This window comes from Artibeus jamaicensis, unplaced genomic scaffold, assembly GCF_021234435.1.
Source record: "Artibeus jamaicensis isolate MK-2021 breed Jamaican fruit bat unplaced genomic scaffold, CSHL_Jam_final contig_519, whole genome shotgun sequence".
Taxonomy (NCBI): Eukaryota; Metazoa; Chordata; class Mammalia; order Chiroptera; family Phyllostomidae; genus Artibeus; species Artibeus jamaicensis.
The window spans coordinates 27,394,310-27,414,578 of NW_026521871.1; the positions used below are offsets into that span (position 1 = coordinate 27,394,310).

The following is a 20,269-nucleotide window of genomic DNA, read 5'->3' on the forward strand; positions in this document are numbered from 1 at the left end:
TCGCTGGGGCCCTGGTTTGAGCAGTCTGTCTCACTACTCGCTCCTTTGCCTGGTTTATCTGCATGTGAAGATGTGATCGTGGTCAGCTAGTGGCCTTGCACCCTCACTGGGACTGCCTGTTGCCACCCCACTCCTGGGATCTGCCAACTGCTGCCTGTGTGCCTGGGTTGGTCCGGCTGCTTTTTCTAGTGTGATCCCTCTCCACCAGCAGCTGACTCTACCCCCTCTTACCGATCTGGCTAAATGATTTGTTGTTGTTGGACTTCCATACAGTTCAATTTTCTGTCTGTTTTGGTTGCGTTTTTGCTACTAAATCTTTGTTGTCTTTAAACTTGATTGTATAAGAAGGCACAATGTTTCCACCTACGCCTCCATCTTGGCCAGAAGTCAGAATGGCTGCGTTTTAAGCTGCACCTGTCTCCAGCTGTACTCCTTGTCTTCTGTGTGAATCTGACCCTCTCAATGGTCATCTTCCTCCTTTTCTGCATCGACTCTTTAAAATCAGCTTTTAAATATACTCAAGTCTTTCCACTAAAATATAACAAAATAACAACAACCAAAAAGAGCCTCCTCCAACTCCATTCCTATTTTTCTTCTCACCTTTGAAGTTCAGCTTCTTCAAAGATGGTGATGATCTCTCTTTGCTCATTCCGTCCAGTGTCTTCTGCTGAATCTGCCCAACCAAAGTCACCTGAGACCTCCTGAGGTTCAATCCCTGGTCAGTGTTCAAGCCTCACCTCATATTAGCCCTCCCTGGCAGTTCTGGGCCCTGGGATTGCTGCTCTCTCTCAGAAAGGTTTTCCTTTGACTCCATGGTGACTAGCCACTCCTAGCTTTTCTTCATTCCCTGCAATGGCTCTATCCTCCCCTCATAAGCCTCCCTGTCGCTGGACACTTTTAAAATATTGCTGTTTTTCAGGATTCCATGTGGGTCCTCTTATCTCCTCATTCTCACAGTCTCCTGCCAGAAACTCTTCTACTCCCATGGCTTTAGTTACTATCAAGAAAAAGCATGACTCCCAGATCTGTATCATCAGCCCAAGTTCCTATTATCCCCACCTCCCAATTTTTTCTTTTTGTATCCCTTATTTCAGTGAATGGTATAAAAATGCACTCAGTTTCCCAGAGCAGAAACTTGAGGTGTCATCCTTGAATCTCTGCCCCCCTCTTCTCCAACAGCAAATCCACCTCCACCTCCTGCTAATCTGATCTCGCTTATATTTGCTTAATCAGTACACTAATCTCCACCCCCACTGCTACTTCACACCCTCACCCAGACCACCATCATTTTCTGCCCACATTATTGTGCCAGCCTCTAACTCGTCCCTCAGAATTGAGTCTGGTAACCCCCATTCCATTTTCCATTTTGTGTCCAGAGTGATTTATATCAAATACAATTTCTTGCTTCAAGCTACTTTCCACCAATTGCATACCCTGCCTTCTTATGCTCTAAAGTTCCTTCATGGGCTAGCCCCTGGCAACCCTCTCTACCCCGGCAACCATATACAGCACTCTATTCTTCAGCCCTGTTGAAGAGTCTATGACCCCACAAACATGCCATCTGCTCTATGGCTTTTGAACTTTTGTCCATTCTGTTTCCCCTACCTGCAACACTAATCCCACCACCAACATCTCTTCTCCCTAATCTGACAAGTCTTTTTACTCCTCGGGTTCCAGTTTAGCAGATGCCTCTCAGGAATGACTTCTTTGACCTCGTAGGACAATAGCAGTGTCCTTTTCTATGACCCCAATGCACTGTGTATTTCCCAGATGAAGTTATATATGAAAGTGAGTTTTGCTCTAAAGAAGCTAGCTGGAACTTGTCATCATGTTGTATGTCAGAAAGCCATTTCCAGAGCTATGGCAGTTCCTAATATACATGCAAATATGTATTTAAAGTCCAGAAACAGAAATTAAAGTATTCTTGGGGAGAAGAGACCTCCCTCTTTTAGGAGAACAGAACAGCATGAACTCATATTGCAGGACCTTGGAAGTGGCTTATTCCCCCCTAATTTTGGTTTGTTTTCTTCAACTTTGTGTTTCTTTCAGTGAGGAATCTTGGAGTGGGAGAAATTTCTAAAGGTAAAATAACTCTTGGAAGAAAGTCTCAGGGTACAGGCAGTAGCAAAAGACACAATGAAATTTCCATGCCAGGGAAGACCTGCCTGTCCACTCTGCCTGGCTGATGTCACCGTGATAGGACAGTTGCCCTGGTTTTGCTTTCAGAAGGATGAGCTGCTCACTGACTGTCACTTCACTTCCAGTTTGCCTCTATTGTACCAGAGACAGTGCCTCATTCATTGCTGCTGGTTGACTTTTCACAGTCACTGACACTCGGTGGGATGCTGTTTTTCCCAAACCGTGCTCTGTGAAAGATTTTGATATCATATTAAAGATGCAGACAGGGTTAAAGAGGGATGTGCTGAACTTCATAAAACTAAAATTAGAATAATTTACAACTGACAGCAGTAAAGAGTAAGTGAGAAAGATACCAACTAAATACCTAGGGATTGATTTCTTTAAAAGCACAGTATTTAAGGTCATGGACTTCTGTAGGTAAAATAGTGACATGTTAAACTTTTTCAACTCATACTTATTTAAATCACCAAATATGTATTGAGTTGGCTCCTGTGTGTTAGTCAGAATGTTGGGTGCTGGGTAGAGCAGAATAGGACATGACCTATGTTCACTCCCACTCTAGGGATCCAGAAAGATCTGGCTGGGAATGCTGTGTGTGCCAAGCCGTGATTCCCAGCAACACAGGAACCCATGAAGGGCCTGTGATTGAACAAGGTCAGCCCAGGAGACATTCAGGGGTGGGGGCAAAGGAGAAGAGGCCTCTCCTTTTCTCCCAGGTATGTGAGGGAGGTCCATTCACCACTGCTCAGAGGTGTCTATCCCATGCACCCTTAAGCAGGGTCTGCAGAACACGTTGCCTTTTCCCCCCAACACCAGGGCTGGTAGTCTCTGGGAGGGACTGAGGGTTTGTTCCCAGACCTCTGTGTACCTATTCTCATTTGCAAATGGCTAGTCTCAAGAAACTCCCTGGTGACAAACTTTAATGACCTTCCAGTGTGATCCAGACACCCCCTTCCCCTTTGACAACCTTTCTGTAACCTCAGCAATTTCCCCCTACCACCACCACCATCCCCAGCCCCACTGATGTCTTGGACAATACAAAACCTCTTGACTACTTTTGAAAATTGCCCTGTCATTTCTATATGAACTGCAGGGCACCTCCTGAAAGCTGAGCTCACTCTGACATGAATGTTAAGTGTTCTCTGAGCCTTCTTCCTGGTGATAGAGAACACTGGATGGCACCTGTTGGCGGCTGGTACTCTATCATGACTGTGCTTCTCCTTTGTTTCACTTACCAGGGACCTAATCATGCCCTTAGTTGGTGCCAGAGCCATTATTATTTCTGAAACGATAATAAGGTTCCCAGACTAGCCCACGAAGATCTTCTTAGAACAAAACCAAGCTGTTAGAGTCTTTCATTTCAAACTAATAGTGTGTAGATTGTTATTCTCCTGCCTGATATTTCACTCTTCCTGCCCCTCAATATTCCTAGACTTCTACTCACTGGTTTTTGTTCTCTTCACAATTGCTGGTCAAGGGTAATTTTAAAAAAATCCTCACCTGAAGATACATTTATTGATTTTAGAGAGGAAGAGAGAGAGAAACATTCATTGATCTGAGGAAGAAACATTGACCCGTTGCCTCCTGTCTGCATTCCAACGGGGGATCCAACCTGCAACCCAGGCATGTGCCCTGACCAGAGATCAAAAACACATTTTGCTGTACAGGACAGTGTTCTAATCAGCTGAGTGACCTGGCCAGAACTCAAGGTAATTTCTAGTCCTCATTTGATTTCAGTTCTCTTAAGGGACCTCAGTGAAAGCTCAATGACCTAGCTCTACACATAACTCTGGGAAGAGGGGGGAGAGAAAGGGAGGTGGTATATGATTTTAGCATTTTATGTGCCTATTTGACATCTATGAGCATCAGTGATCTCTAGATGATGCAATAAATACATGCTCTGTAGGTGTGTCTACCCTGTACCTTTCATTCCTATCTTCAAGTATTGCAGGGGAGGGCACAGAGAGGTGGGTTAAACTCCAAAGCTTTTCCACAGATTGCCTCCATTCCCATAACTGCTGCTCAAGGCACATTAATTAAACATGTCCCAATATCTCCTTGCAGTACCCACCCACCAAATCTTAGTGGCTGCAGGTATATCTGGCAGAGGCCTCCTCTCTGTGAGCCATACCATGGGACGCACAGCATGTGGGAGGTTTCTTCTCTTTAGACTGGCTCACAGGGCCACAGGCCACTGACCACTGTGCGAAGTATTTTTAAGAAAGGATATGAAGTAGAATTAATCCTCTGCAAGATGATAAAGTAGTGGGTCTAAGTGAAATTCAGAGGATTCTTGCTGCTAGTGAGCATTCTCCCCAGGCGTTCATTTGAAGGTGTGAGTCAAGTTCCCTGGCACTAAAGGCCTGCGAAGACAGATACCTCTGTGCAGGAGACCAGCCTCTCCCATCACTTCATGCCTAAGGGTGTGGAGGTCCACTCCCCTCTTCCTGGGTAGCTCAAGAACAGCAACAACTGTCATTCTCTGAGTCCAGGGCTTTGCACCCCATTATCATTTATTCTAGGAAGCTACGTCAGAGTCCTGCAGTGTTTCTCAAAGTTTGGTATCTGGACCAGCAGCACTGGCACCACCTGTCAACTTGTGAGAAGTGCAGATTCTTGGCTTCCACTCCAGATCTACTACATCAGAAAACCTGAAGGTGGAACCCCATGATCTGTGTTTTAACACACCCTCCGGGTGATGCTAATGCATGCTCAAGTGTGAAACCTACTGGGATAGTAGTTATGACTATGGAGTCAGATTGTCTGAGTCAAAACCTGGCCCTGCTGCTGTGTGATCTACGCAAGGTCTCTGTTTTCTCACCTGAAAACTGGGGATAATACAGTATCTGCTGGGGCTTCGCAGGACAGTTGTAAAGAAGAGAATACATGTAAAGAACTCAGAACATGCTTGGCATAGATAACCTGCCCAGAAATGTTAGATAGCTTTCATCGAAGGTACAACAGTTATCACTATCTGATTGTACACACAAGAAAACAGAGGCTGAGAGAGGTTAATGACTGGATTCATGCTACAGAGGGAAGGGAGGCATGATGTCTCACTCATGAGAGACACAAAGGTGTCAGGGTAGGGAAGCCTGGCATGTGAAGCCATGTTGGGCATCTGTGCAGGTTGGGGATGTGTCAAGAGTTTCTCATGCCTCTTCCACTAAGAACTACGCTTGGAGGCTCTGGCTTAGCTCTGCCGACCCCCCTTATGCTTTCCCTTTGTGCACTTCAGGTTCTCTCTCACTCTCTGTCCTTTGTGGCACTTAGGGTAAAACCAAACCACAGGGTGTGGCACAACCTTCCCCTTGACCTTGCTTTGTCTGCAGCCAGAAGGTGGGCTATCACTGGTGGAGGTGCAGTGAGGATTTGGGGTTAAGAATGCTGCCTGAGGAATTTGGTGACAAATTAAAATTCACTACTGTGGAAAATTGAGAGGATATTAGCTGAATTGCCTAGGCTTGTAAGACACTTCATGGATTGAGGTCTTTGGGGTAATTAGCAAATTGTGCATGGAATTGGTAAGCTATTAGGAGAAATTTTCTTTCCTACCCACCATGTTGCTGGATTGGGGCACCTTGCAGCCACATGTGAATCTGCTGACAGTTCTGACCATCTCCTCCTGTCCCCCAGGGGTGAAGCACAAGCGTGGTACTTTAAGATGGGGCTCCCCTGCTTCGGAGCTGGATCTCTAGGCCTATGAGTCTCTGAAAGGGCTTCAGGAGGTAAGGACCTCCTCAAGTACAAAGTTACCTAGGATTAGGGGGAAAGGCTCCTCTCACCTTAAGTATGTGTTAAATAAACTACATGAGGACCACAGCTCCTCTGACTGCCCCACGCCTCTCCCCTCCAAATGCATGTACACAGACACGCCACAGTGGTCTTCAGTGACTTGTACAAAATGAGCCTGCATGTGAACCTCTCAAGTGCAGTGTATAAACCGAAACCAGGGCCGATCATTTATTATTGGTGATTGGTTATGTTTACTTGTCAGTGACTTCTTAACACCGCACATTTGAGAGTTCAGAGCCTCACATTTATTTGGTTCTTCCTTTGGGTCACATCAGTGAGAGTGATTCTAACATGTTCTGCTTCTCAGGAGTCCCAGGGTCCAGGTGTGTACCCTCCCTCCCATCAGGGGGAAGAAGGACGTTTGTTAAGGATTCTCCTGTAACTTGGACACAGACCCAGGGGGGTCCAGAAACACACATTCTGACACCATTTTATGTAAACCCAGACATGCTTCTGCTCATTTTAATTAGACAGATAAAATTAGCAAGGAGATTAAGGTAAAAGGAGAAATTAAAAATATTTAAATGTTAGGTGGAATTTACAAAAGTGAATCAAACAATGAGGTACAAGAAGGAATGCAGAGAGACACAGACACACTTGAAACATCCCTCGGATGCCACACGGCTGAAGCCAGTCCATGGATAAGGTAAGAAGAATTCTCCCTTGCCACCTCTTGAATTGCAGATTCCAGGATGTGGAAGAACATTCTCCAGAAACTTTCCTTCTCCTTCTCTTCAGATGTTACCAGGAATAATTAATCAGTCAGTATCATTCTAGAATGGCCCACACTGCATCCAATTCAAACCACTCACCTGTTTCCTGTCTGAATTTGCAAGCTCTTGAGAGTTTTTCCCCATTTCATTTTATTTTTCTCCGTACCCTTTCTCCCCATTGAGCCGATAGGCCAACTAGGCCAACCAGAAAGCCAAACCAGCAACATGTTCTGGCCCCTTGAATTTTCCAGGGCTGAGACTTCCCAGATCTTTCTTGTTTGCATCTTTTACGAACAAGCACAGTCATCTTATAACGCAGACGTACATATGCGTGCTCTAGCACATGGAAACAGGTTTTTCTTTTCTTTTTTTCCCCAATTTGTGGTTTCTTTTTCCTTTTTGCAGAAAATGCAAACAAAAGAAAAACAAGGTTTTCAATTGAAGGTACATCTCTTCTTCAATATGAAGACATTAATTGAATTGGTCGGATCCCCCATGCAGTGGTCAGCAAAGTCCTTTGGCAACTGACAGAACAACATCTGGAGACTCAGGAGCTGGGGTTTGTTTGAAGAAACTTCCCTACACGAGTTGTGAGCAAAGGGAAATGGATGTGGGAGAAGGGGGAGGATTCTTGGGGAGGAGTACAGAAGGAGAAAAGAAAAGAATGTCATTGGCGAGGAAGAAAATGGAACGCTGCTGTTTCTTCCCTCCACCTCCTTCCCTTCCTTCCTGCAGACAGATGACTCCAGCCCACCGAGGGGGCGGGGGGCGAGTTTACTCTGGAAACCCCAGTGCATACTATGGTGTCTTCACGTCTGTTGAACATCATCTTTCCATATTTTATTCTGTATTTGGTTTCCCACAGCATCTTAAATATGCTTCTGTCACTGAGAAATGAAGGTTGACAATGAGGAGCAGATTCAGTTTATTCTTCACTGATGCGGTGCATTTCTCAGTGGAGAAACCAGTCTCTCCAGGACATTCCACAGTGTTCAACCTCAGGCTCCCCCTTGAGTTTGGTCCTTTTCCTTCCTCTCCTTCCCCCAGAAAATAAGAGTTCTCACGCTATTGCCGATGGTGACTGACTCATCTGGACCCTCATAGAATGAATGCTGTTCAGGATCTTCTTCTGATGACCTGCCAAGGTGACGCCTATTCTCAGGAGGTCTCTAGGAGAGAAAAAACACAAAGGAAGGCACTTTAGTGTTAGGGTAGCTTTTCAGAGATTGAAACTCATCATGGAAGGCAAATAAAAGTGCTTAAAATCTAAGTGTCCAAAAGTCTTTGGCAAATGCATACCTAGATATCTCCTTGCTCAACCTCACTTCTTCCAGGTAGTGGCCCTTGTCTCCAATGTCCCCTCCACCTTAGACAATCCTTGGGGGCCTGGTGCATCCCCTCATGTGTGTGTATGGCCCTAGGTGAACTAGAACTTTCCTTTGCTTTTTTTTAAGCACCCCAAGCACATACTGTCTGAAACTTCATTTATTCTATGGTTTTCTGCCTAAATTAGTGATCACCCACTGTGATTGAAAAGATGTGAGGCTTGCTTGGTTTTCTGATGTTTTTCCCCTGAGTTTCCATTTTCTGCCTCTGTTTGAATTTTAATATCATGAATTTTTAAGAAGGGTGAGCTCACAATAACTTTCAAATATCTGCCCAAGCAGGAAACCAAAGACTATGTTTAAGACAGGGGTTTGGTTTGGATTAATCTTTAAGCTGTGAGTCTTCATATGAATGATTTCATGGCTTATTATATGATGTTTGGGAGATACACTTCTTTGCTTAGTCAATAAAAAATAATAATATATGACACTGAGTACTTTTTTTCTGTGCTATATACTACCATTTATGTCTACGGAAGTATCTTATACAAGTGATAATTTCTGACATGGAGTAGTTTTTCATTGCCATATACTATCTCATTTATCTTTATGGAAATACCTTATAAAAACTGACAAACCATTCAAATTCAGTAATAATTTAACAGCAATCATTTCTCGTGCACATCCTGTGGGCAAGGAAATAGGCAGATGGCCAAGTGCTTTGAATGTGCTATTCCATTTGCCTCTCAGCACAAACCAGTGAGGTGGGTACTATTGTTATCAGCATATTGACATACAAGACAAATAGGGCTCAAAGAAGTTAAATAACATGCTCTAGATCACACAGTGGGGAATCAGTGGGGAGCTGGGGCTCAAATTCAAGACCACTGGGCTCTCAGCCACCCCGCAGGGCTGTTCTCAAACCCTTCTAGGTCCGACCGAACTCCCCCTGGGTTCCAGCACAGCAGATCACTTTGCACACTGGGCACTGGATCCCTGAGGAGGGCTTTGCTGGACCTCCACCCACAAAGCCATCACTTTCCTGACCCCCTTCCTTTCAGCTGGTGGTCAGTCCCCCACAGGCTGCAGTAGCTAGTTTAGGTTGTTAAATTACCCATGTCTTTTAGGCAAACACTTTTGAGAGGCATGCTTGCATTTTAAACTCACAAATAGTCCTGCAATCTATTTTATTTATTTAGTTGCTCATATTCCCCCCCATCTTTTATCTCTCAAGAAATAAACTTAATTGCTACAATAGTGTGTGGACTTTTTTACTTTGAACTAAATTCCTTAATTTTTGGTGTCACTCTCCTCTGTTCTTTTTCATGTGGCTATTCCCAGACTCAGGGAATTATTCCCCTTGATTCTTTCTGTTTGTGGGGAATCAGGTGACCAGAGCTGCCACACTCAGCCAGACCACAGTAGGGAAGCAGGAGTAGCCTCATCTTCATGAACACCCACTTCTGGTCCTGCACCCAGGCCCCCAATCAGCTAAGCTAAGCCTCCATATTAACTTTGCAAGATGGGGAAGCTAGTTTTCCACTAGTGAGTGCTTCTTTTTTATTTTTGGTATCTGACAATAATTCATAATGTCAGGGACTGTCTTTTTTAGGCATTTGGCAGGAAATGAATGCAGGTGTAAAAAAATGATGTCTGAAGTTCAGTGGATCTGAGACTAGATGCACATTCAAGTCATCTCCCTGGAAGAAGTAGAGGTGGCATCATTTCTGGCAAGACTGGTCCTCAGAGACTTGGAGCTGGACTCCAGGAAGATGGACTGCAAAGCAGAAGGTGGGGACTGAGGCAGAGAGTCAAGAAGCTGTTGCGAGGGTGCTCAGTTACTAGGGGTGGAGGATCACCCCCTCCCCTGGGACTCAGCAACTGGCCTACTCGGGAGAGAAACCCCACACCTCCCACTGTGCTTGGCACAAAACAGGTGATCTGTGTTTGTCAACTGCTTGTGGCCTGACTGACCCTGCACCGTGGGAAGTGTATGTCACAGGCCACCTAACCCAGTGCTGTCAGTATATGTTTTAGCCTGGGCAGCCAGTGAGGTCCCCTCTGGGGTCTCTGTGTACATGCACTTGTGTGTATGTGTGTGTGCACATGTGTGTGTGTGTATTCAAAATCTGACTTTTTCAAATTCCACTTCAGACTTTTGACCCACTTTAGTTCAGTGGTTCCCAAACTTGGTTGCATTATAGAATCACTTGGGCAGGTTTTAAAATCTCAATGCCCAGGTATACCATACACCGATTAAATCAGAATATCAGGCATTAATAATTTTAAAGATTCCCAGGTGATCCCAAGTGTGCAGCAAAGTATGGGCGCTGCTATGGCTCTCAGGATGTGGAATTAGTGGTCAGAAAGGCAGGCTGTAGCCCCGCTTTGCCACTCAGGAGCCTGACTCTTCAGGAATTAACTTTTTTCCTCCTTCCTTCCTTCCTTCCTTCCTTCCTTCCTTCCTTCCTTCCTTCCTTCCTTCCTTCCTTCCTTCCTTCCTTCCTTTCTAAGACTTTATTTATTTTTAGAGAGGGTACAGGAAGGAGAAAGAGAAGAAGAAAACATCAATGTGTGGTTGGAATGTGTGGTTGCAGGCCAGACCCCCAGTGAGGACCTGGCCTGCAACCCAGGCTTGTACACTGCATGGGTATTGAACTAGTGACCCTTCATTCACAGGCTGGCGCTCAATCCACTGAGCCACGCCAGCCAGGGCTTCACTTGCTTTTTGAATCCACTGAATGACAGGGGTAGAACTAGATAAACATTTCTGGAACTGCAGTTCTATAAGTCCTATCTCTTAAAAATATGTCTCCACAGTATTCAATAATTTTCACTGTTATTTTTTTTTAATTTCAGGTTTTCTCATGGCCTTTACAATGCTAATATGCATTGTGAATCTCCAAGAGAGTAATATAATGCACAGTATTTCCCAAATGTATTTGACCGGGGGGCCTTTTTTCCCAAGAAGAACCTATTAACATTTCCCAGAATAGGTGCTACTCAGAACAGTCTTGGGGAAATGATGGACTACATGGACATTCAAGACCCTTTCTGACTCTCACGTTGTTTGAATAATTTTAGTTTTTGTATTCCTCCATAGTCCTGTGGAGGCCACATAATAATTTGCTGGTAAATTATTTGTAGGGGATGGAAATGTATACTTATTTACAAGTGCTACATAGGTTTGAACACAAGCTCCCCCACATCTGAAATTGTTGCTGAGTCAGTGCAATGCCTCTGCCTGCTATGTTGTTTAATGTGCTGGCTGGCTGTGTTCTTTCCATCCGGATGCTCCCTTTGATGGGCTGAGTTTAAAAACTTAAATGGAGGAGCTGCTCTCGGTGATTAGGCAAATGACATATGGCTATGACTGAACACCTCTCATTTGGGGCCCAGAACAATCTCAGCCTCTCTGCCCTACCCCCCGCCTCTCCTCCATTTTTCCAAGGTGCTCCTCCACCAAGCCTGGCTCCATTCCGAGATGGAGATCTGGGGCTCAGGCCAGAATCAGGACTGGGACTGTGGGCAATGGCAGGGAAGGAGCCTTGATCTGCCCCGCCCCCACCCACATGCTGGACAGAGATGATTCTCATCACTTACTCTGATGTCATCTGGGTGACCAGCTGGAGGGAGGTGAAGCCGGCAGTGAGGAAGCTGTCCCTGTACTGAACCATTTTGATGGCACTGAGCCAGTCATCCACGGTGGTAAAGGCCGTGAAGTCTGGAATGGAGCGGTCTAGCAGGGGCTGAGAAGGCCTGTGGGACAGAGAGGAGCAGGTGAGCCCAGCTGAAGCAGTGTGTAGAGGGAGCCATGTTCTGGGCAATGGCACTTTATGAAAGGCTGTGTCCCTGACAGGATGAGGATGACGGTCAAACCCTGTGCCGACCCTCCTTTCCTGACAGATCCTGAGTTGGCAGGTGGCATGGCTTCTCAGGAGCAGGTGGCCAGTCCTTGTGCCTCTGGGCACTGTCACATGTCAGTCAGCCCAGACAGGTTGATTGACCAGCATGCAGTCTGAAGAGAATGAAAGATCTACAACTCCCTCGAAAACTGAAATCTAAGAGCGTTTAAAAATATATTCAGCCCACTGCGACCTCCCCAAATCTATTGGTAACATTTTTTTCCTGGTTGCATCCTCAGCTAATTGAAATAAACGGAACAGAACAGCCCACCACTGATCTCCTCTGGGACATCCGCAAAGCAGCTACCCATGTACCCAAACCCCAAACCAGGGTGCCATCTTGACATTTCCCTCCTCCTCATCACCCATGCCCAATCCTTCACCAAGTCCTACATATTTGACCTTCATGATTGTTCAAATGTATCCACTTCTTCCCACATCATTCACCTGATTTAAGACCCTATCTTCTCTGTTGTAATTATTGCAATGCTCTCCTACCTATTTTTCTACATGCTTGTTCCCCTCACCCCAAGTTCCACACCATTGCCTGATGCTCTTTTACAAATGCAGTTGTGATATGTCAATCACCCTCACCTGCCCCTGATTCATGTCAAACCCTGGAAAGGGTGCCCATTGCTCTGAAAGCCAAGCTCTAAGAGTCTGGCCTTTGACCACCTTGCCAACCTCAGCCACCACCTAGTCTGCTACACACTGGCCCTGTCCTTTCCACCCTCAGGCCTCTACACATGTTGTACCTTTGGCCTGGAATCCTTGCCCCTCTGCTCCCATCTTCATTTCTTTCCATCAATGCACTCTCACTTTTTAGCTCTCATCAGGATTGCTTCCATGACAGCAGAGGCAGGTATATGCTCTCTAAACATCATGCACCTCCCTGCTAGAGTGGCTATCTTTGGACGATCATCTGATTAACGTTTGCTGTTTCTAAATGATTCAAAGCTCCATGAGGGCAGGAATCATGCCTATCCTGTTCATTCTGTACTACCAACGATGGGCACCGTGCTTAGTACATATGCACCTAATAAACTTTGGTTAAAAGGATGAACAATAAATGAGTTATAATGAAAATGTACAACTGGTGGTTGCTGACAGTAGACCATTGCTCTGTTCATTTTCTCATAATAAATCTAATTGCTTTATATTTCTTTGCCCCCAGCAATGAGGGCCTTTACCTGCTAATTGGTTGGCCAAGATTTCAAGTTGCAGTCCCACCTGTGTAGCAGACTATGCACCTTTTTAGCCTAGCAGACTAAACAGAAAGGGTGCCTTCTGGAAACAGGATCACCCAGAAGTATGGCCTCATACCAATCAGATCAGAGACACTCAACTATTAGAGAGCCCAATGCCCAGCCCATTTGAAGTCAATGGGAAGTAGAGACTCAGACAGGTTTCTTAACATATGTTTACAGGAAGAATCTTGGAACTTCTTCTATTAGTGGATAAGTTCAGTCATTTTACCTTTGCTCACAATGGACTGAAAGGCTAGCAGTCTTGCTATTGGCCTTACCCCTGACTATGAGACCATCCACACCTAGGAACCGCTAGACTCACACGGCGGTGATGGTTGCCACAGTCTTGAGACTTGCCGGATTCCGGATCATCTTGTCCAGGGTGTTGACAATCTCAGCAAAGCGAGGCCGGCTGTTACGGTCCTTCTGCCAACAGTCCAGCATGAGTTGGTGTAGAGCAGCTGGGCAGTCCATGGGTGGGGGCAGCCGGTAGTCCTGCTCAATAGCATTGATGACCTGCAGTGACATACGCAAGAACAGACCACCAGCCAGTCATTCACAAATTAACTCCCAACAATGCAGCCTCCCTGACCCAGGTGCCCTCATCTACCTTGTACCATAATGGAATGTTACATGTACTTGGCTTTTCTCCCTAGGCTGTGGACTCTTAGAAAGCAGGTAATACATGTTATTGTCCCTATGTGTCCCCAGCACCAGTGCTGGTCAGACATACACTATATTTCTGTAATTGTTTATTGAAGAATGAGATGGTGAATGCTTGAGTTTCTCCTCTCTTTAAGAGGACACTGACCCAGTTCTGCCTTACTGGCAGCTGGCAGTGCCAGGGCAGATAGAACAATGGCACATGGGAAGCCCAGTAAACCCACTATTTATAATTCTTCCTTTCATTGCTAAAGAAGGGAAGTGGAAGGGAGGAATCAGCACATGGTGGAGAACCTACTCCACGCCAGGGACTTTCTGGTGCTTCTCTAGGCATTATTTGCCTTAAGCTCCAAGAAGCAGCAACAATGGAGGGAAGGGTCTTCAGGAACTACTATTAAGGACACACGGACAAAACCAAGGGGGAGGGTGGAAGCAAGGGAGGGAGGTGGGTTTGGTTGGGGTTGGGGGGAGTGGTGGGCAGAAAATGCAAACAACTGTAATTGAACAATAATAAAATAATTTTTAAAATGCAAATAGAAGAATGCTTAATAACATTATTAACTTAAAAAAAGAGGCAGCAACAGGAATTGGGTTGAAGATACTTTGGTTAAACAAATTAGCTCAGTACAATGAAGTAGTCAAAATAACAAGGTGATACATGATAAATATGTCCAATTAGGTTTTGTTAATTTTTGCAGACTACAGGGAATAATTTTGTACAGATTTTAGGATTTTCAAATGCTTTTGTCTATTTTCATATGGTTGTGTTTTTTACCCTTTACTTCTTAATTTCCAGTTTATTTAAATCAATTACACTTGCTCTGTGCTTTTTGTAATAGGAAAAAATAATTGTAAATGGCCCAGTGCTAAACATACAGATTTATTATGGTGCACTCATAACACAATGGAAAGAAAGCCTGGCCTGCCAGCAGGCCTTCAAGTGGTGTTGCAAAAATGTACCTATTGCCATGGGAATGTACTCACATTAGAATATTAGGTACAAGAGGAGGCTGCATGACTGCAGATATCGTATAAGCTTGCTTTTGTAAAAAACAAAAATAAAAACAAAACAAAAACCAATAATTATACACATGCATAGAAAAGACCTTGGGAAGATATATACCATGGAGTTAATGGTGGTTGACTCCTGGCAGGTAGCAACTTGAATGCTCTTTATGTTTGTCTTTTGCTTGTTTGTAAGTTTATTTTCTATAATAATTATGCCTTGATTTTATATTAAAATAAACAGTTAAAGCACCTTAAACAAAAAAAGAAATAATTTGGAGTTCAGGAATTTTCAGGTGTTTTTGCCTCTACTTTAAAAAATGTCAGATTCATTTCAACTAACTATGCTTGTGGGGTTTTTTTTCCCTTGTACTTTGTGAATTGGATGGAGAGAGACTATTGTCAATCAGTTATATTTTTACAAATTCTATGCACAGTGCACAGGACCATGAGATAATATGATAATGTGACGTCATTAGACACAATCAAGGTGCATTATTCCTTCCACTCAATGGGGCAGAAAAACAAACAAGCATCCAAATCATACCAACATTATTACTACATAAAGTCAGTGACTGCAGACATTTACTTTTTTAATGGGAAAATGCATTTTTAAATAATATGCTGCACTATCGACAAATTTTTCTCTTTGCCAAACTGTTGTCAATTGAATTACTTGCTATCCTCTTCAGAGGGCATTTTAGCCCCATCTTCCACATGAGGGAATGGAGGCAGGGGCAGTGAAGTGACTTGTTGGAAGGCACTCGGCTAGTAAATAAATCAATAGGGCTGGGTATAAACCCCAGGGGTGTCTGCTTGTAAGCTCTGAACATCCCAAAGCCCACCTTTTGCAGGCCTCTGTGCGACTGCCACTGTAATCACAGCCTGGGAGCCCTTGCAGGTACTCATGGAAGACAGGGGTATGGGTCTAAACCAAGTAACCCCTTAGGAAGACCCGCAGGGCAGAATTTCCATCAGCCTGGCTCATATGCCAGCACCTTTTTTCAGCTTCTTCCAGGCAGCCATACTGAGGGACCCTGGCACAGAGTGCCTGCTCACTGTGGAGACAAATGGGATGACCCACTGAATGGCCCCACAAGCTCTTTCTGGATTGCCTAAGCACAAGCTGGGTGGGGCCAAGCAGGAGGGGCTAGTGTGCAAATTCAACTTCTCACAGGGCTAAGGGCCACCAAAGTTTTCCAGTTCAGGGCAGCCCATGCACCCCTAAACCACTGGCATTCCTGTTCAAATTATTTGATGCTAGAGCCCCACATCCTGATCTTCCCCACTGACAAGATCACCCTCCCATCTGCCTTGAAAAGGAAGGAGCCCTGGGGTTGGGACTGTTGTGCAGGAAGGGGCGCAGCTCCACGGTGCGACCAGCTGACCAAACACTCCCAGTGGAGAATCAAGAGACATTGAACCTTCGGCCTGTGACCTTCTGACTGAATGCAGCTTCACTGTTTTCCCTTGTTACCTCTGCAGGCTACCTTGTGGGAGTTTTTGGAAGACTGTCCTGGTGTTTGTTTTTAGATTTCCTCTGTGCTGACTTTCTTTTTGAAGAGGACATCAAGGAGCTGTGACAGGTCTACAGGGAGAGCAGATGCAGGCACTGTGGTGGTGAGGGGAGAGCACTGTGATTAGGAGTGCAGGCCTTGGAAGCCTGGGTTCAATCCTTGCTCCAATTCTTATTAGCTCCAGACACTTGGGAGAGTCACATGGCCTCTTGAAACTGCACAGGTGGGGTTGTTACATAGATTACACAATGCAGCGAGGCGATGAATATTGAGACCTGCACACATAAGCAGTAGAAAGTAGCCCTGTACCATGTGGAGGCCGTTATTTCTGCCATGTCTATTCCAGTAGATGTCGTCTCTGCAAAGAATTTCACTGTTCTGCAGCTGGTCATTCCAGGGTCCAGAAAGATAGCACTTGAACCCCCTTTCATGCTCACGTTTACAAAATGCAACTTAATTCCATTTTCCGTTTCTTCTAGATAATTTCATTGTTATTACTCTGAGAGCATGGATGCTGCTTATATTTATGAAGGGGAAAAAAAGCCTTTACTTATCATCCTGAAGAAAAACTACCTAGGTCATAAATTCATGTGTGGATAGCATTTCTCTATTCGAATCTTTTGTTAAAGTACTATGGCTTTGGATAATTTTATTGTCTTTCTAAGGATCTGAGTGTTTTCCAAACCTTCTGAGTGCATATAACTTATGATCATATTAAAACATCATTACTTAAAAAAATCCAAAAAACAAAAAAACAATTCCAGTCCTCTAGTGGGGCTTTGGAATTGTCCTTTGTCACACCTGCCTTGCTAGCAGGCATGGAAAACAGGGAGGAGACATGAAGAAACACCTTCAGTCTGGCCAACGGATGGGTCTACACTCCAGTGACTGTGTTGGAATTGTGCGGAAAGTGTGGCCCAGACTGGAGGCATAGAGTGTCCTACTGAGTATTACTGAAAATTGGAGTGCGTCCTGGGCCCCTTTCTCCAGTCCATAATGGGATGGGATGAAAGGATGCTGAAAAGATCAAAGATTCGGGTGAGATCAAGTGGCATTTCTAGAGAGAAGGTGAGAGGGAGGATGTTGGCTATAGGAGAACCAGTCTAGGTAAACTCTCACCTGAGCAGGCTGCTGGTTCATTTTGAATGGTCCTACAGCAACTATTTGGGCCATCCTGAAGGTCAATGTAAGCCAATGCCCCAGGGCCTAAAGGGGCAGGACTGGGTGGAGAGCAGGGTTGCCTCTGTCCCCCTGTACCCAGACATGGCAGCTGTGCGGGTTGGGTGGGAACAAGAGCATGCGGGTTAAGCCCAGGTGCCATAGGCACCTGATAAAGTAACTGGTGTTCCTCTGGGAAATAAGCAGAGTCCTTCCCCTTGCCCTGCTATCCTAAACGGAGGCGCCAGGCTGCCCATGCATTTACCATTAGTGAGTTGGGCAGTGGGCGGTACCTGGAGAGTGAAGCGGAGGAGCTCAGAGCAGCGGAGGAACCAGGGCAGAGGGGGTTAAGTTAAGCTCTGATGTTTCAATAGAACAGCAGCTTCTCTCCACCACTCTGCCACTCTCATTATCTCTGTCAATCAGATCCAAGCAGCAGAACTTCCAAGTCCTCTCTCTGGCTGACAAACTCTCTATACATGTTCAAAGACCTTCCTGGGCTCCGGAAGCCCAATTACCAGCACTCCGACTTGCCTCTGCAATTCTCTTTCTTAAAGCCCTTCAATTGTCATCTGTAAAACCCGTTACTGCCACCCCCTTTGTGGTTTCTGATGAGAGGGGCTGCATCTGAGCAGCTGGGAGCCCCTCCTGGCTCTCTCTCAGGCCAGGTCCTAAGATGTGTTCTGAATGAGCTAAAGTTACCTCCCGCACTCCACAGACAGCAGCATAGTATTTGGGACAAGGCTTAGGGGCTTTATTCGGAGAAATACAACAAAATTAGAATAAACTGTTCCTTTGCAGATGTTCTTATTCCCTTTGAGACCCAGCCCAAGCGGCAAATATATGGGAAGCCTTCCTCCATCCAAATGTCGCCCCATGTATGTGCCACTGGACTGTAAACCCTCCATGAATATTCCCAGCAAGCATAATACTTTGCCACAGTTAGTATACAATGAGTGTTTTTTGTATAAATTATTTAGAAATTCTGGAAGTCTAATATCAGAAATTCCATTTGTTTTCAGCATAGGTAAATGCATTTGCTGAGAATATCTTGAATGCCAAATCTTGCCTGTCAGACAGTTTCATAATCCATTCTATGTGTGCTGAATTGTTCTTAATCGGATTAAAGTCTCTGGGCAGGACAAAATGGGTCTGCTTTCTCTGGCTAATATTTATTATTCATCTAGCTGATGCTATGGACGAAACCAGCATGCAGCTGATTTCGTGAAGCAGCCTCGGCATTAATTCTGATACTTACTGATTCGACATGCTATAGGAGCAGAGGCGAAGCATGGATAATCATAGATAATAGAGGACCCAGATGCCACACATGGCTGGCACTGAGACCTGGTTAAGGAGGCAGCCCTGGCACCTGTCTGGGCTGAAGCCACTCTGCTTTTGGGAGTGGGGTGCATTGTCATAGCAGCACCTAGCTCCTCTTTCGTCTCCCTGGAAAGTGTTTTCTGGACTCCTAGCTTGCCACCTTTCTCAATCTTCTGGGCAACTGCCATGGCTTTAAACCTTGAGCTGGAAAGAGGGCTGGCTGAGGACTTACTGCTCATTTACCGGTGTCTTGGAGTCCACCCATACATGGAGGTGCTCCCAGTGGGGCCGGGTGCCCTGCCCAGAAGTCTGAATGGAGAACAGCCCTGCCTTTATTTTGCTTGTAAGTTGAGAAAGATAATAACTGCGTTCACCACCACCACCAAGGGTATAGGGAGAGCAAACAGAAAACAGAGCTATGCAGGCTTAGCAAACGGAAATCCTCTTAGTTCTAAGGGAAGCACATGTATTCAAAATACAAAGGAAGAATGGGGCCTGGGGAACAGCCGGGGTTCAGAACAGTGTGAAAATCCAGGCAGGACTTTTGACTGGGGCTTTATCAAAGCAAGTCATCCTCAAAAGTTTCCAACATTTTAGTAATTATGGAGCAAAGGGTCCCATTTGTACTACCCCCAGTACCTTCACTTAAAGGGTTTCAAATGACCCTTGTCTTTCCTTCATACCCTTGTCCCTTTAGGGCCACCTGGAACGAGTATTGACACCTTCACACAGACAGGGTCCCACTCCCATGGCCTGTCTGACTCTGACCAGCTTTGGGAGGCTTTTTCACCCCCCCCCCTTCAGTGGCAGGTGACATGGGCTCCTAGAAGAGCGAAGTCTCAGGAAAAAGGGGTCCCTGTAGAATTCCAACCTTTAAAGCTGAGGGGTGTGAGTCCCCGAGGCACAGCGGCCTGGAAGCTGCCCCCAGACCAGTGCTGCTTCCCCTCTGTCTCGTGTGGTGAAAGGAGAACACAAAGGCTGGCTGCTCGGCAGCATGGAAGAATTGCCTGGTTTATCAGGGTCTGACCTATTCACAGTCCACAGCCATTTGGGATCAGCCCCCTGTCTCCTGGGTTAGCCTGGGCACCTTTAGAGGGGTTGTGGTCATTGTGACCGTCACATCTACATGCTGGGCTCTTTGATTGTTTCAAACATTGGTGCCAAATGGGTCCCTGGATCACCTGTCCTAATCCCCTCAAGTCAGGTCATGAGGCCTGGAGTTGGGAAGAGTTAGAAGGGCTTGGTATGCCACCGCCTGTGGGGTCTCTTGGATGGGGGTTTGTGTAACCAGGTGCTGCTGACACTCACATCTTGGTTGGACATATCCCAGTAGGGTCTCTCTCCAAATGACATGACTTCCCACATGACAATCCCATAGCTCCAGACATCGCTGGCAGACGTGAACTTGCGGTAGGCAATGGCCTCTGGAGCCGTCCATCTCACGGGGATCTTCCCTCCCTGGAAGAAGGAGAAGCTGGT

General features: G+C 45.6%; 1 protein-coding gene across 4 annotated transcripts in view; it reads right to left on the bottom strand.

The window, feature by feature from the left end:
* Positions 1 to 6,200: 6,200 nt before the first annotated feature.
* The window catches only part of EPHB1 (EPH receptor B1), a 419,448-nt gene continuing 405,379 nt past the window's right edge, over positions 6,201 to 20,269 (bottom strand). For 3 of the 4 annotated variants that reach the window (XM_037143853.2, XM_037143850.2, XM_053669555.1), the window contains 4 exons: positions 20,099 to 20,248; positions 13,447 to 13,640; positions 11,576 to 11,731; positions 6,202 to 7,816 (listed from right to left, as the gene is read on the bottom strand). In XM_037143853.2, coding sequence (XP_036999748.1) covers positions 7,708 to 7,816; positions 11,576 to 11,731; positions 13,447 to 13,640; positions 20,099 to 20,248 — 609 coding nt within the window. In that variant the 3' untranslated portion in view covers positions 6,202 to 7,707. Of the gene's footprint in view, positions 7,817 to 11,575; positions 11,732 to 13,446; positions 13,641 to 20,098; positions 20,249 to 20,269 lie in introns of all 4 variants that reach the window. The other variant, XM_037143852.2, reaches the window with a different exon arrangement.